The 17,091-nt window shown below is 34.6% G+C and overlaps 1 protein-coding gene across 2 annotated transcripts in view; it reads left to right on the top strand.

Moving 5' to 3' along the window:
• Positions 1-17,091, top strand: part of gad3 (glutamate decarboxylase 3) — a 32,711-nt gene that overhangs the window by 11,822 nt on the left and 3,798 nt on the right. The window contains exons 1-11 of one of the 2 annotated variants that reach the window (XM_065276405.1): positions 6,285-6,425; positions 8,353-8,483; positions 9,177-9,419; positions 12,663-12,753; positions 12,875-12,987; positions 13,059-13,174; positions 13,422-13,501; positions 13,574-13,628; positions 15,903-16,019; positions 16,100-16,164; positions 16,941-17,019. In XM_065276405.1, coding sequence (XP_065132477.1) covers positions 8,357-8,483; positions 9,177-9,419; positions 12,663-12,753; positions 12,875-12,987; positions 13,059-13,174; positions 13,422-13,501; positions 13,574-13,628; positions 15,903-16,019; positions 16,100-16,164; positions 16,941-17,019 — 1,086 coding nt within the window. In that variant the 5' untranslated portion in view covers positions 6,285-6,425; positions 8,353-8,356. Of the gene's footprint in view, positions 1-6,284; positions 6,426-8,352; positions 8,484-9,176; positions 9,420-12,662; positions 12,754-12,874; positions 12,988-13,058; positions 13,175-13,421; positions 13,502-13,573; positions 13,629-15,902; positions 16,020-16,099; positions 16,165-16,940; positions 17,020-17,091 lie in introns of those variants that run through there. The other variant, XM_065276404.1, reaches the window with a different exon arrangement.

The following is a 17,091-nucleotide window of genomic DNA, read 5'->3' as shown; positions in this document are numbered from 1 at the left end:
ACTGTAGAAGGTAAAGACTGAAATCTTTCATGTTCATTTAACTTTGAACAAACTGTTGCAAGTAAATAACACAAATGTAAAATCTACAGTAATTTACTGGCACTAGTTGCCAGTAATACCCAGTAATACTGTAATTTCTACAGAATTTTTTTACAGTGATATAACTCTTTGAGAAAGCAAAATTGCTTAAAATTGCTCAAGGTTACAAAGCTGCACTTTTATGTATTATTCCGTATAGAAACCTTCAGCAAGATAGAAGGTTCAATTGTTGTGAAGTTCTTATCAGGGTAGCCTTCTTTTATTTTATAAGTGTAAGATATTCCTTTATTACGGAAATCTGGTAGAAAATGCTTATTTAAATAGACCCACAGCAGTTGTTTTGACCTTTGCCAATTATTTCCCAGAAGGCATGTCACAACTAAATGTCTGAAAGTTCAATATATACATCTCACTCCATCCCTGTTCTTAATGCTTTACTAAAGTTTCAACATCCTACAGGGTATTTTTACACCTCACTGACCCCCAGAATTACAATAGTTATTTGCCTACAGCACAGTTGCCCTGACCTTAATGAAATATATTCTAGTAGGCTAGGAAATTGGGATTTTATTATTTTGCTTTCAGCACAGGCCTTTAACACTCTCTAAAATGTACAGTACCTCAAAACCATTTAGAATAATTGATCTATGATTTACTGAACTGGTTGAACTTTACTAAACATATACAGCTGGCCACATTCACACTACTCTTATATTATACTATTATAAAGACATTTTTAAGAAATTCCAATTATCATTCACATCAAACGTAGGAAAAAATAAATTTCAGTGATTGTAACTGTGGCATGATTTTTTGGCAAGTGAGCTATTCTGAAGATTTATGTAACTGCTGATCTCCTAGGATTTGCTGAGTTTACTCACAACAGTGCTTCTAGTAAGCTGAAGCTTTATAGATGCTTTGTTAATAATGATAATTAGTTTACATAGTGTGCACACACTGTATGCACATTGACGGATTTATGTTACCCTACATACATGTAGGTATTGCATTTTGTCGTATGAGTCAAATAAACTCTGCTAGGCTGTGCTTAAAAAAGATATGCTTTACTATGTTCCCTTATGAACAGTGAAAGTTATTTTTGGTTATACAGAGTACAAATAGAATTTTGTCTTGTATTGTCCAGCCTTCATAGATTGCAATCTATAAGACAGCAAATAACACAAAATATTTGTTTTCATTGACCTTTCTCCTCTTAGTGTTCCTTTAAGTTTGTTTGGATCTTAGTCAAATATTCATAATTAGTACATTGTGGGGTTAGACTGGTGATACAACATTTTTACTTACTAGTGTTCCAGGTGCTTATGTCAAACACAACACATACCTGTACAGGTTGATGATGTGTGTTAGGTACAGAAAGTATAGCTAATATATCAAATGCATTTTATCTCATTAGAGGACAAATAAATGACAAGACAAAAACCCAGCGTTGGGTCAAAAGGGACAAACCCAGCTGTTTGGTTTAATTACTTCCTGAGATTGGTGATGTAGAGAAGACCGACATTATCATAATTCCTCCCGCTTTGACTTATAGCCTGTAAATTACTCCTGTTAGCATTGCATTGTGAGCGAATCTTTCAAACATGGTCGAGCTTTTCAAATCTGTGCATTTCAAGAAGAGAGTGAAATCTGGAGCAAAAATGTACAGTATGTGGAAAATTTTAACCACGCAAACACATTGTATTATACCAAATACACAAAATAATAGTGTTTTTAGCAAATGAAATAGGTGCTCTTTAAATTACAACCCAACGGCTTGGGTTTGTCCCTTTTTAAGGAACACTGGGTTGAAAAAAAATTGACACAGTTCTTTGTTGTATACCACCAAAAACAATGATAAAAGACATAGTCACGCTGCTCATAATGAATGAAAAGTTAAATTAGGTTTTTGTAGTGTTCTTATAAAATACAAAATAAATAAAATTGTATTACTTTAGCAAAAACCATTGTAAAAATCAGTAATGTTTTGCCATACAGAAATGTTAATATAAATTCAGTCAGTGCTTTCATGTGCCCACTTTTTTCTTGTATACGAGTATGTGAAAATCGGAGATGTTATCATGCTTGAAAAACTTGAAATTCATGTGATTTAAGAGTAACTTAGGCTTTCTCTTTCAAGAGTTCAAAGCCATGAGCCAAGCAGCTAAGTCACAGTGTTATTATCTCTGATTTAAACAAAATGGTATGTGGAATTTGACACGGAAAGTAATATGCATACAAAATAAAACTTAAATACAAGTATAACCTGAAAAAACTTTTAAAGGTCATATGCGTCTCATTTTAAATTAGAGGATATGCGAGGCATGAACCAATAATTGATTTATTTACAGGCCCTTGTGTTACAGATGCATAAAAAGAGATCAGCAATGAAATTTCTTAATGAATTACTTAATTACAATACTGTACATCATCTAGAAAAGACAGTCATCACCTTCTTTTGCAGCAACATGTGATGTTGTGTTTTAACATGAACAAATGGTAGCAAAATAGCAGAACTCCTGTTAGAAATAAAAATGTTAAGATGTTTAAAGTACCCATGATATTTGAACTATGAGCCCAATACTGAAAATAAATCCAAAATAAAAGCATAAACAAAGAAAATAAATAACAGTTTGTTATTTAAGTGTACCCTATATTTTTTCATAAAATAAATCACTTATCAGGATAAATTAAACAAAGTGCTGAGAATTATTTTATATAAAAGTGTCAACATTCAAAACCAAAGTATGGTTAGAAAAGCTTAGCTATAAAAACTCTTCCAAAATTAGGCTCTGCAATTATCAGAAACAGATATTTCCTAACACACTCGCTGTCATTCTTTCGTGCCCTCTTTGCAAAAAGCTGTAAATTTCCACTGGCTTTATTGCTTACACAAGATCCTGCTAGATCTGAATATAAAAATATAACCCATCCCATTTATTTAAGCTAACAACAGCTTTGTTCTTGATCCACCTCACTTCTGTCTAAACTTAATGATTTTAAAGATAATATACTGCACATTGACATGTAATACTGTGGTAATACTATGGATTATTTGGGAGACCTATGAATTTTATAGATAACGGATAAATAGTGCAAATGCTGATTTCACTAGCTTCAGAATTTTGTTGATGTAGACTGATCTTGTGGGATATCACAGCAGGGCAAATTTTGGGGGTTAGTTTCATTCTATTCCACAGGAGGGCAGTTTTCCAAAAATATAGCCTGATATTTTAAAGAGACACAAAACTTCCACTAAAACTGGTCTAAGATGATATCTGTGAGGTATTGCCAAATACTTTAAAGGTAAACTGTTCCAGCCTAATAAAAATATGATACAAATAAATCCCTATTGACTTTAAAAATAACTTTATTTTAGTCATTTGCCAGCAGGACATTGAGCCAAAAACAGAACTTAAAAACAGAACAGAATGGTGGTTTTTCACAACAAACTTACGTAATATTCACATCATTTCCAGTTCAGGTGTTTTGAATAGAGGTTTTACTCAAGATGCCTTCAAAGTTACCAAAGATAAGCACAACCGACATCCACTGCATATACAGATTGATATTTTAAAGTTGTACTATTTTTATACTTCACACTGATATTTGTATTTTTAAACAAAATACATCCAACAAATAAAACATCTAGCTGAATACCATAAAAGTTTATAGACAATGCCATCAATTAATACTGTTAAAGAGGAAGCGTTGAAACTTGTTTTCCGGTTTGTTGACGTGTGGCCATAAGCACATTCTGTATTTTTCCACCCCACCCAATTTAAATCGATTATTATTTCATGTCATTTTCATTATCCGATCCGTATTAAATGAGAATGGTTTAATTTTGTATAGCACCTTTTAAACCTGCTTTTAGCCTGGCTATTTGAAATGAGTTCAAATCAGTTTTCCTTGGAGGAACTAGCATGGAAATGGTAAGCAAAATACACAAAAGCTGGTAATCAGGTATTTCCATATCATAGAAAATCTAATTTGGTTTTAAGGAACACATACAAATGGAGGAAGAAACATTGTTTAAGTCATAGGTTCATTTGGAAAAACACCAGGATGAATCTCTGAGATATAACCCTGTGGTTTGTAATGCACCTGCTTGAAATCTCTTTGTTGTTGCCAACCCAAAACATGTTCCTCTGGTTTGTTTTATACGGTGTAAAATCAATGCATTTTCCCCACGGTGTGAGAAATCATTCTGACTAACAGTAAACAATCAAATATAAACTGTTAAAAACTTGCTTCAGCAAAGTTTACAATCAGGGACACACAGCCAGTCTAATAGTCTCATTGTTTGATGTTGTATTTGTTTTGTCCACCACTGCTCCACCCATTTGAGTTGTATGGATTACTTAAATGATGCGGTGCTTTTTAAAGCTTCAAAAGACATCAGGTTACCTTCAAAGGTACGATCCATAGCAAGCTATGATGAAGATATAAATTTTGCATATTTGCAGTGTACCATGCATAGTCTATGATCTTTAATGGTTGAGTTGTAAACCTCTTTTTCTCAGATGACTTCACATGAAATGACTTGGTTAAACAAATTAATGTAAATTGCATTTAAATTGCAAAACTCTCTTTTCAAATTCCTTAAAACGTGCTTGTGCAGTGTTTTACTGTATGTAATTTTTTTGTATATATGACCATAAGACCGTTCAAACTAAATTGTTTGATTCTTCTCTAAGCTTTGTTTTGTTTGCTGTAACAAACATATGGCCAAGAAAGTCAGCAGAAATGATAATTCATCGAGAAATGAGACTTATCGCTGCTGCCTCAACTGGGTACACCTAAGAATGTAGCATTATTTTTTATTATTAATCACTCGTGTGTGATGCACATGTCTATAAATATAAAACGCTGTGCTCTCAAGCATGCACTACTGCTAGGCCTGGTGGGATGTGATTACTGGATACCTGCTTAATAAACAAACTGCACCCTAGCTTAAAGTGCGAGCTGGAGGAACGATTTTCAATAAACAGATCTCAAAGAGCCTTCAAATCGAAAAAAATAAACCAAAATGTGCTATTTATACGTGTGACACATGAATATTTTAGCCTTCTAAACCAATATTTGCCATAAACCAGCACATCAATTTTCTAGCTTGTTTCAAAACTGCAGGGATCCTGAAGCTAATGCCAACAGAGCACCAGGTGATGCTTTTGCTCATTGCAATCATTCACCAGCATACAATTTTACATTAGGTTATTGATTCCATTTCTGTTTGTTTGCTACTTTCGTTTTTTAATTTGTTTTTAAACAAACATCATATAGATACTATTTTATTTACCAGATATTAGGCATGAAGCAATATGAAAAACAATACGCCGCGTCATCTTTTGCTTCTTACAAAACACTCTTCCATTAGCCAGTGCTTTAACAACCTGTATCATTTATTTAGAGATTAATTTACAAAGAAGAGCTCATTCAGTGAAGTTACCATGGTTGCGTGTGTTCCAGGCAGGATAATGTTCAAGGTCTGCCTATAGAAATCATTTCTCAACCTGCCTGATGGAAACAGCACGCTCAGCCTGATTAATAAAAACAAGCCTTTAAATCTGACTCGCTGGATCTCTCTATTCCTTTGAACAAACTATTTGCACACCGTTTGAAAAACTGAAATGCTTGGGCTCTCAAACAGAACCTCTGTTAACTCGATCTCACTGTAAAGCACAGATGCCAGCTTTTGTATCTCAATAAGGAGCCATGAAAAATGAAATCCGATCGGAGTCATAGACGATTAAGAACCTGAATGACACAGGGAAGTAAAATGTGTAGAGGTCCTGTGTTGCATTTGTTCCCTTAATAGCATGATTAGTTGCTAAAGTGATTCCTGCAGAAATTCATCAATAGATCAATCATGGAAGGAATGAACCAGCGCTTGTGACAAATTTAGTTATTTGTCTAAGAAAAAAAGAAAATGACAACATCTGATTTTAATTATTGCAGGAAACACAGCACATCTAAAACAAAGCAACGGGATTCATGAACCAGAGACATTAATCCTTGAAAAGCAGAGCCACAGTATTTGCTTCAAGATTTGGCTATGTTTAGCTCCAGATAAACCTGTTTTTGTAAGCTCAAGTATGTCTACACAGAGGAAGTTCAGCATATGTGCAGACTTGTCAATTAAACAAACTGAAAGACATATGAGACAGTGGGCGTGTACATAGGTGGTAGGCAGGTCTTTACATCTTTAGACGGTTGCATCATGTTCATTGCGATAGAAAGCTGTGTTGTGTATGACCACGCCTAGTTTGTCCAATGGTTGGGTAACTTTCAGCCTGGGGTGGAGGCTGGGACTTTAACAACTCTAGACCATATGACACAGACTATTGTAGTTAACAACAGAGAACAGTTGATGGCTCAATATTAAGGTAAAGCATGATTTATTATAACATTTACAACACTATTTGAGGCTTTTTAATTATATCTATGCAGTAGCTGAATAATTGTTTTTTACCTTGCTGAAGTTTGCCTGTTCGTGCTTGCATGGTGACATTTTTAGAAAATTAACACTGTAAAAAAGTAATTTATAGTCTGTATTTTTCCATGGACTTCTCCATTTTTTTTTTTTACAAGGAAATGCCTGTTGTTTTATAGTCTTCTTAGGTAAATAAAAATATTATCATAATTTGAGATTACATAAATATATTGTTTTTAGAAGTAAATTTAAATAAAAAATTTAATTATGCATTTTTTCTGTTAAAAAAAAATATTGTAAAAGTACAGAAATTCAGAGTGTATTCATAAAAATTGAATAATTATGCATTTGCACACTTTAAAAAGTGAAAGTGACTGCATAATAAAAGATTTACTTACATTTTCTCACTTTAAGTGAAAAAAATGTCAGTTGAAAAAGCTAAAAAGAAATGTAGGTGTCACCAATTAAAGTAATTTATTTCTAATTAGATAAAATGTTCACTTTTTACAGTGTGCACAAAGTAATTTCCTTTTTGTTTTGCAAATAAATGCTCATTTAATTTTTTATTTGGCATTTCTTTTTGTCAAAAGAAAAAATAAATCAAGATATTTCAACAGCGTTTGTATATTTGTTGTGTGCGACCCAAAATGTAATTTTCCACCATATACTATTTTCAGTTGCCAGATTTAGCGATTTTTCAGAACCCTTTAGCGACTTTTTGGATGAGTCATAGACATATATAGCAACTTTTTGCCCTGTATTGCCCCTGGGGATGCTCGCATCTCTCTCTACGTCTGCTTTCTGTACAGTACTGTGAATTATGCAGTACAGTGAGATTTTTTGACAACAAGATTGTTGGTTAACAATGTCTATGTTAACAAGTATTTTAATGAGTCACGTTCATTCATACTCGTTTCGATGTCTGAAAACAAAAGCCAAGAATATACAAATAATAAAACATTTTTTAAGCATTTGGCTGTATTAAAATATAGTTTGTGACAGTTCAGAGAGTAAGATAAACGTAAAACAGATTTAAAGTGCCACTGTAGTCAGAATGCAAATGTGATGTGATGATGTCACTGATATGCTAATTACACAATGAGGTAATCTAGTGACACTTAGTGATTTTCCACATGAACACATTCCAATAGGAGTCGAGCGTTGAGGTTGATTATGAGATTACAGCAGAACCGTTAGCATGAGTGTTGCATTAATAGAGGAAAGTTAAACATATGACTACATTACTAAAGCGTCAGTACATTTTAAAAGTGACTGCATTGTGCCAGATGACTTGTATTATAAATAATACCACTCTGTATTTAAAATAAATGTAAATAAAATTAACTTTTCTCAAGGCAATTGTATAAAACAACTACTGAATATTCTTAATGTTCTGACAAACGGAACTAAGTTTGTATTTCCACTGTCATATGAAGATTTTTGATAATTAATATTTGTTTGAGGCTGAGTACAATTACTGTTTTTTTCCAAACTTATCTGTTTTATTGAAGATACATATTACAATTTTATATATTTTAAGGAATGCATTATTTATAGAGTATTTCTTAGTTATTGTACAGAATGTACAGACTATATTTGACAGAAAAATTTTTGGTAGACAGGAGAGTTTCATATTACTGTTAAATTCCGTTAATTTATAACGTTAAAAAATTATTACTTTAGATGTACTGTAAATGATTGGTTAAAACTATTACAAATATTTGTCTTTTTTTTATGTGTTTTGTATTTTTATGTGTTACTTTTAATGTGTTTTTACCATTTATTTCATGTTATTTTGTGAAACAAATATTTTCCGTAATTTAACGGAATCTGTTTGAAAACCCTTCTGCAAGAGATTTACCGATTGTTTTTTTTAACAGTGTAATGGAGTTTACACAAACAGATGAGCATGTAGGCAAGAGCAAACAGGGCCGAGGTTCTTTACAAAACACAGATGAAGGACTGAAATATGATAATGGGCGTGTAGACTTCAGCTGCATCCACAGCAAAGGTACAGCAAATAAATAGATTAATGGGTGTTGAAAACTGATATTTTACCTGTATTACAACAATAAAAAAATCTGTCAGGCAATAAGCATTTTAACATGAATAGCTAATTTTGTTGTCACATTTGTACTCAAAGTAATTCTGCTTTTGACAGAAATTTTAATTCCTAGCTCTGCCTTGAACGACATTTAATTATCTATTTAAATATAAAAAAAAATAATATTTAGTTTCTGCTACAATAATTCAAATCATTTTTTAATTAAATGATACATTCTGTTTTTTAATCATTTAAAATACACTATTGTTTAAAAATGCAGAAACTTTTTCTTTTTTCCACAATTAAAGTTAAAACATCAAAACTATGACATAAAACAGTTGTAACTATGCATTATGCTGTGATTAAAATAAATAAATCAAAAGTATGTCATATTTTAGCATTTTCAAAGTACCCTTGGCCTAGAATTTGAAAAATTTTACCCATGTCATTTTGTCAAACAGTTTCTTAAGGTCTCACCTTGAGAAGCGTTTCAAAGGAAATAAATTATAACATGGATTCAACACAAATGCTAACTGATCTACATGTGGCAAAAGGTGGCATATCTGTTTCTCCGTAAAACATCTAGCACATAGGCCACTGTACTTGTGTCCATACTGCACAAATCATTTGAAATAACAATTAATTGATTTGTTTGCTCAGATCTGCTCCCTGCTGAGGATGGAGAGGAGGCAACTCAACAATTCCTCCAGGAGCTGGTTAAAATCGTGCTGGCCTATATCAGTAAATCACTAAAACGCAGCTCCAAAATTCTGGACTTCCACCATCCTCACCAGCTCAAAGATGGTCTAGAAGGCTTTAATCTGGAGCTCCCTGACCATCCAGATAATCTGGAACAGCTACTGGTGGATTGCAGAGACACACTGAAATATGGAGTTAAAACTGGTATGAATAACCTCCATGCAACCAGTTTGCTTTTGATAAACAAGCACAGGGGGCAGGTGTGTTTAGTGTAGGAACTGAGTTCCCAAACTTGTTTGCAGTTAACAGGGTCTAGCGCTTTCACAAGGGAAGAGTGGTAATGTAGGACACTCAAGAATGATACTACACGGTGATGTTGAGTATTTAATCAACAACACCCCACCAATCTTTCTATTTACAACTAAGTGATTTGTAGTATTGCATTGTACAAAATAATGCTTTGTTATCAAAAGAAGGAAGAACGCTTTTGTTAATTTGAAGTGTAAGAATTTATGTCCACACAAAGAGTATAAATACAATGTGTAACAAAAACAATGTTAAAATTTGAACTCTGTATACACATGAAAACGTTTAAAGAGTAGGCTAGAAATATTTTAAAAGGTATGAAAATAATGCGATACTACCTGATAATCTACAGTGTTCAAACATTGCCTTAGTGCAAGGCTGACTGACATCAAAATTTGATAAGAGATGCCCTTGGAAAAATATTTAGTGTCTATATTCACAAAGGGCTTTTCACAATCTGCATTTTTGCATAAATATACATAAGCAGCTTTAAAGATAACATTTTAGCATAAAAATGATTTAGAAAGTCACATTGATAGTTCATGCAACTGAAAATAGACATATGTCATTATTTACCAACAAATCCAACTGTGGCAATAATAAATACAAAAAGTGATAATCTAGTTTAGGTGTGTCCAACCCAGCTCCTTGGGGCCACCATCCTGCAGACCATCCAACACACCTGTATGTAATACAAAGCAACCCTAAACACCTTTATAAGCTGGCTCAGCTGTGTTTGATTAGGGTTGGAGCTCAAATCTGCAGGGTTGGACACACCTAATCTAGTTAGTATTAAGCCATATTACGTACAATATGTATAACACTAAGAAATTGTTTTTTTTTCATTAGAAATGATATGGACAATTAGAATTGTAGGATTTGGAATCAAACTCTTTTATTCATAGAAATATTAAAAAAGTACACTCTCAGAAATAAAGGTACAAAACTTTTCTGTCATTGGGGCTGTACAATTTCAAAAAGTACAGCTTTGCACCTAAGGATTTCATTTTAGTACCTCAGAAGTACATTCTGAGACCAAAGAGAGCTTATTAGTACCTCAAAAATAAATATTAGCATCCTAAAGGTACATATTGGTACTAAATGTTTACATATCTGTACCTAATGGTCCATACAATTACCTTCTTAAAGAGTGCTGCCCCACTGACAGCAAGGGTATTTTGCCTTTTTTATAACAATGTAGGTCCTTAAGGTACAGTAATCTACCCAAAATTGTATTTTGTTTTGTAATCCTGTAAAGGTATCAAAAGGAAACTTAGGGTACAGCCCCAGTGACAGAAAAGGTACAGTTTTGTACCTTTATTTCTGACAGTGTAATATAATCTGTTATATATCACCAGTCCCCCAGAGAGCAAGTAAACAAAACTCCAATATGATAAAAAAATTGACAAAAATGCCTTGGGTCAATCTGGGAGGGCAAGTCCTTCTCTGACAGATTAAAACGATAAAGTGTTATCTGGAAATATGTATACTATTTAAAGTATATAGTCAACATTTGAAGTGGATTAAAACCCTTTCTTCATGATGCACATAGGTTCACATGACGCACTAACACATATTTTGGCATTACAAGCCACACACAACAATATAGTGATCTTGAGGCATGCAGTAGAGCTGAACGTTTGAAAATGGGGTCCTCAGGAATGCAGTTGACCCTGTAGTTGTCTGATTTTATTGCTTTTTATAAATATCTAACGGTGGTGACGAATATGTGGGACACATTTTGAGCAATCACAAAATAATACTAAATATTGTTCAAAACACACTGTTTGTAGTTTTTAATACATATTACAATGTACCCTTTCATGTGGTAAATATATTATTCAATTCAATTATTACTTTTGGCTTTTTTAATCAAGTTTAAATGATTATCTCTTAACCGAGGACAGCTGATTAAACCGGTCCAAATCCGATACTGTGCGTTACTCGTGGTTGTACTGTCATGCTACTGTATAAAAAAGTCAGACTATTATAAAAGCACCATGAACATTTTAATACACTATACTCAAAGTCTTCCTATATTCAAGCTTTGTGCGAAAAACAATTGCATATATGAAGATATTTAAGGTCACAAAAACTCAATGGTCTGGTGCTCACAGAGTTAATACACTGGAGTTGTGATAGTTTGCGCAATTAATGAAAATGTACTTGAACTATTTATTTGCTCAGTCGTATGTCCACTCAAAAACTGGCATTATTAATAAATATTTAAAAACACTTACATTCTTTTAACTTGTATCTCATTTCAAATGAGTTTTTTTACATTTGACATTATATTCTTCTGATTTTGTGTGTATATGTGTGTGTATATATATTTATGTGTGTACACACACGCACATACAATTCTAAATGGATCAAGAAAAATACTCTAATTGGATCGGTATCGGTCGATACTCAGAATTCAGATATCGAAATCAGATCGGTAATGAAAAAAGTGGATCGCACCACCCCTAGTTTTGTTTCACAATCCTCTCCAGAGTGTGGTTATCCCTATTGCTTGTACACTTTTTTCTACCACATCTTTTCCTTCCCTTCGCCTCTCTATTAATGTGCTCTGTGAACAGCCAGCCTTTTTTGCCAAGTCAGCAGTCTTACCAATGATTCTGTAGCCTACAGAACTAGACTGAGAGACCATTAAAAGACCTTTGTGGGTGTTTTGAGTTCATTAGCTGATTAGAGTGTGGCACCAGGTGTCTTCAATATAGAACATTTTTACAATATTTTAATTTTCTGAGATACTGAATTTGGGATTTTCCTTAGTTGTCAGTCATAATCATCAAAATTAAAAGAAATAAACATTTTAAATATATCAGTCTGTGTGTGATGAATGAATGTAATATACAAATTTCACTTTTTGAATGGAATTAGTTTTTGATAATATTCTAATTATATTCTAATTACTGAATGGAATAAACTTTTTGATGATATTCTAATTATATGACCAGCACCTGTGTATAAATATATTTTAGTAAGGGATAGAATAGTCCCAATACACAGATGCATGCTAACACTGTAGAATACAGAAAGCTAATTCAGTGTCTTTATAAATATTTTATTTCTGAAGGAACTTTGAAAAAACACTGGTTTAGGGTTTTGTTAATGCTTTTCTTCCTACACCACCAGCTCATCCAAGATTCTTCAACCAGCTGTCAACAGGACTTGACATCATCGGTTTGGCAGGAGAATGGTTGACATCAACAGCAAACACAAACATGTCAGATACAATCTAAATCTCTTCCACATTCATACACCGATTATTGTTAAATAGCATAAAGCGTGAATTATATGTACAATTCACCAGAACTCATGTAAGTTTGGTTACATTCTCATTACAGGTTTACTTATGAAATAGCCCCTGTTTTTATACTGATGGAGGAGGTCGTTTTGAAAAAAATGCATAAAATTATTGGATGGCCTGAGAAGGATGGGGATGGCATCTTTTGTCCAGGTAAGAAGCATATATATTATATATAATATATAAATGTATAAGTATTACACATTTAATGACTTTCTCTGCAGGAGGAACCACGTCTAATCTGTACAGTGTGCTGTTGGCAAGGTTTCATCACTTCCCAGCAGTGAAGACCCATGGGATGCACGCGATCCCCCGCCTGGCAATGTTCACCTCAGCGCATGTACAAGACCTCATTATTGCTTTCTTCTCTATTAGTAGGCGTGCTGTGACAGTCCTACTTACTTAATCAGACACATATCACTTATTACCTCCTGATCCACTGATTGGGAGGTCAGATTTGTGTGTCACAGCAGCATTTTAAAAAGTCCCAATGCACATATTTCATGTTTATTTTGGTAAAGGTCACATCATCTTAGGTTTTGCCAGATGATTGTCTGTGCGTGTTTAACATTAATTTTCTTCATTAGAGTCATTATTCAATCAAGAAGTCTGCAGCGACCCTCGGCATTGGTTCTGAAAACGTTATTGACGTCAAATGTGATGAAAGGTAAGAATAGCGCACAGAGAATCTGCATGGTGTCTGATGTAGCAAAATGAATAATAATGTTTCTCTTCAAAGGGGGAAAATGATTCCATCGGAACTGAACTCTAGCATTGAAGCAGCAAAGTCTAAGGTTGGTCAAATTAATTGATATACTGTGCAAACGTGATTGGTTGTTTTACGTGTCAATCACATGGCTTTTTGGGTAGTCCTTGCTAGAGGTCTTCTCGAGTCCGACCCGAACTAGTGAAATTTTTTTTTAACCCGACTGGAACCGAATGTAAACGGCACTGACGTGTGTGCATTCTGCAGACCCACGCGCAGCAGTCAGACAGAAAGAAACTCCGGTGGCCTTGCAACCAATTTGGCGAGCTGCTCCATTCGTTTTACTTTGTTATCTGACGACGACACCAACGTAACCGCATAAAATGTACATTTATAATTGACTGACATGTTTGTCTCAACGAAAATGAACCTTCCGACAACCACGCAATGTCGCAAGCGCTCTTGGCAAACAGATGAGAGGTTTGAAAAGGACATTGAGTGCGTTTACATGCACAGTCTTACGCCGATTATGCTTAATAAACTGATAACACGTGGGGTCATGTAAACGCGTAAAGCGGTTTTCTTTAATCGGGGAAAGCCCATAAACAGCGTATGCAAAAACCGATCGGCACAGGTAGTTTTTTGCTAATTTTGCTGATTTCGCATGGCATGTAAACACCTTAACCCGCTTTCTCACGGTTTTGTCCATGTGCGCATGTCTCCGCGTATGAAAGATAAACGTCACACGCGGAAGTAAACGCAAGGTAACGCATAAAAGTCTCCGCTCGACTAAAGCAGTTGGCAGAGAAACTGTGAAAATAAAAGCTCATGTTACATTTACAGGTTCTGTAGACACAAGGAGAGATACAACAGTACAGCTTAAGACAGATATGCCGTTGACTTTTTAATGGACTATTGTGAACTATAGGTGGTGACGTCACTGCCTGCGAGAAACCTGATAATTCTCCAAGTCCCATGTAAACGCAGTTGACTGCATAGCCGGCTTATTGATTTGCATGTAAACGCATGAAAACAGTTTTCTATAATAAGCAGATTTTTTATAGTTATCCGCTTATTCTGTGCATGTAAACGCACTCATTGACGCACACAGGCGAGAGAGTTCGGGTCTTCTCGGGTCCGTTCAGAAAAAACACATTCGTTTTTAAATTACCCGAGACCCGTTGCCGCTATTATTGTACCCGACCCGTGTCTGAGGCACATGTGAAACTTTTAGACCCGAACCCGATCGGGTCTCGGGTCGGACCTCGGGTTTTCGGATCTAAGTGGACCCGTGAAGACCTCTAGTCCTTGCTCATTCAGTGCAGCCATGGTCTACGCAAGACTACAATGGAATAACTTTAATGTAGTCCAATAGGTGTCCTGAGGTACGCTCAAGTTCAAAATGGTGCGCAACGTTTCGCTACAGTTTTCTGGTTAAACGACGGTGTACACCGATGTGCAACAGGGTTTGAGATTTGAGGGTGTTCCTGAACTGCAGTCCTATTAGCAGCAAAATGCCAATAAACCATGCGGTTCTAAAGAGACAGCTTGCACAATGGGTCCATGTTGGAATGTTTTCTTCCATTCTGGATGACAAGTGCAATGTAATATCGAGGGTAATTTACAGTATTAAACATGTATTCATAACGATTTCATCAGGCTCCAGAATCATTTAAAAAATAACACAAAGCATGGCCTTCTCAGTAAACACGAACACACTTATGTCATTGCTAACAACATGATCTCTCAGAAAATCATAAATACATTTTTTATTAATTTATTTATGTCCATGGCACGAAATGCAGCTTATTTCGTGCCTCGAGCATGAATGTCTTTTTCGTGCCACTCAGCACGAATTTCTAAAAATAGTTTTTCGTGTCCATGGCATGACTTTCTTTTTCGTGACATTTTGAACATTGTTTTATTGGGGTTCGGGTTAGATTTGGGGTTTGGGTTAGGATGTACTTTTACGTACATTGGTTTCTACATGTTTTTCTTCCGCTTTTAAAACTATTCTCACCTGGAGTTGAGTTGAGTTAGAGTTGGGGTTTGGGTTAGAATGTCTAAAAATGAAACAGAAAGTGATTCTAACCCAAACCCCAAGCGACAATGGTATGAAAATAGAAAAAAATAAATAAAAAAACAATACATAAAATGAGACGAAAAAGAAAGCCGTGCCAAAATTAAAATTTGATAGTATGAATTCATACAAATAAGCCACCTCATAAAATGCATAAAAAATTCCCATGAGATGGTATTGTTGAGGCTACAACTGCATTTAGCTAAAATAATAATACCTATACAAAGTCTGTTTCTAACATGTTGAGTGCTACAGCTGACTGCTTGTTTTATTTTCATATAGGGTCTGGTCCCATTCTACGTCAGTGCAACTGCAGGAACCACCGTCTATGGTGCCTTTGACCCTTTGAATGAAATAGCAGACATATGCAAGAAGCATGGCCTATGGATGCATGTGGATGTAATGCTTCTTTATCTGTACATATTTTTAATATAGTAAAAATTATGCAATGCCTTAACCTTTTTATACCTTGTCTATAGGCTGCCTGGGGTGGTGGCTTGCTCTTGTCCAGCAAGCATCGTTTAAAAATGCAAGGAATTGAAAGGTAAACAAAATCTGACATGAAGTTATCAATATGTTCGATTTAATGTGCAAACTATTCCATCAATCAGCTTGTATTTAATGATTTATATAATGTAAGCAGTGCAATTCACCATTAGGCCGCAGGGCATTTGAAAATTAAAAGACTGTTCTTATTGATTGCTGTGATTGATTTAGAAGTCATTCAAATTTTTGTGAACAGGTAGCAAACATGCATAAAAGATCTTCCTACTCAAAAAAAAAAAAAAAAAAAACTACAAAACCTCTGTTCCCAAACAAAATCCACTTTTCGTTTTGAAATAAAGAAGCTAGCTGTTTTTTACTGCCTTAATGAAAATATGGTCCGCTTCATCTATACTAAATGTCAGCAGACAACTCTTCAAGTGCTTTTTCTACAGCTTTCTTTTCAATCTTTGTAAAATCAACACAAAGTGCAGGCTTCATTGCCATTTACGTTTGCTCTTCTGCAGGATAATTTCTCTGCAATTTTCAGAGCGAAGAGAAAGCACATGCAATGCAATGGCATTTAGTCCGTAAGAGTGTATTAAACATAACTCATTCAATCCATTTCAACCTCAGAAGTCTTTCATTTGTTGTATTCTGATGGCTGGTCGGAACCTGTAATTTGCATCTCACTCCCAGAATCCATCAAAGCCATCACACTTTCAGTCTAATGGATTCCACCTCTTGTTTAACCTGCGTTTCAAATATCGACTTTTTCTTTAAAAAGTGTGCTTTCAATTGGTTTCAACATCTTGCATCTCTTGTGCTTTCAACCAGGGCTGATTCGGTGACCTGGAATCCACACAAAATGATGGGCGTCCCACTGCAGTGCTCAGCTATTCTGGTCAAGAAGAAGGTGAGCAAAACTGAAGTTAGGATCCTTGTATTCAGTCATATCTTATTCACAGCACATACTTTAATAGAAACT

Source organism: Paramisgurnus dabryanus, chromosome 6 (assembly GCF_030506205.2).
Source record: "Paramisgurnus dabryanus chromosome 6, PD_genome_1.1, whole genome shotgun sequence".
Taxonomy (NCBI): Eukaryota; Metazoa; Chordata; class Actinopteri; order Cypriniformes; family Cobitidae; genus Paramisgurnus; species Paramisgurnus dabryanus.
Note: the sequence above shows the minus strand (reverse complement) of the source record. Positions and strands in the feature narration are given on the sequence as shown.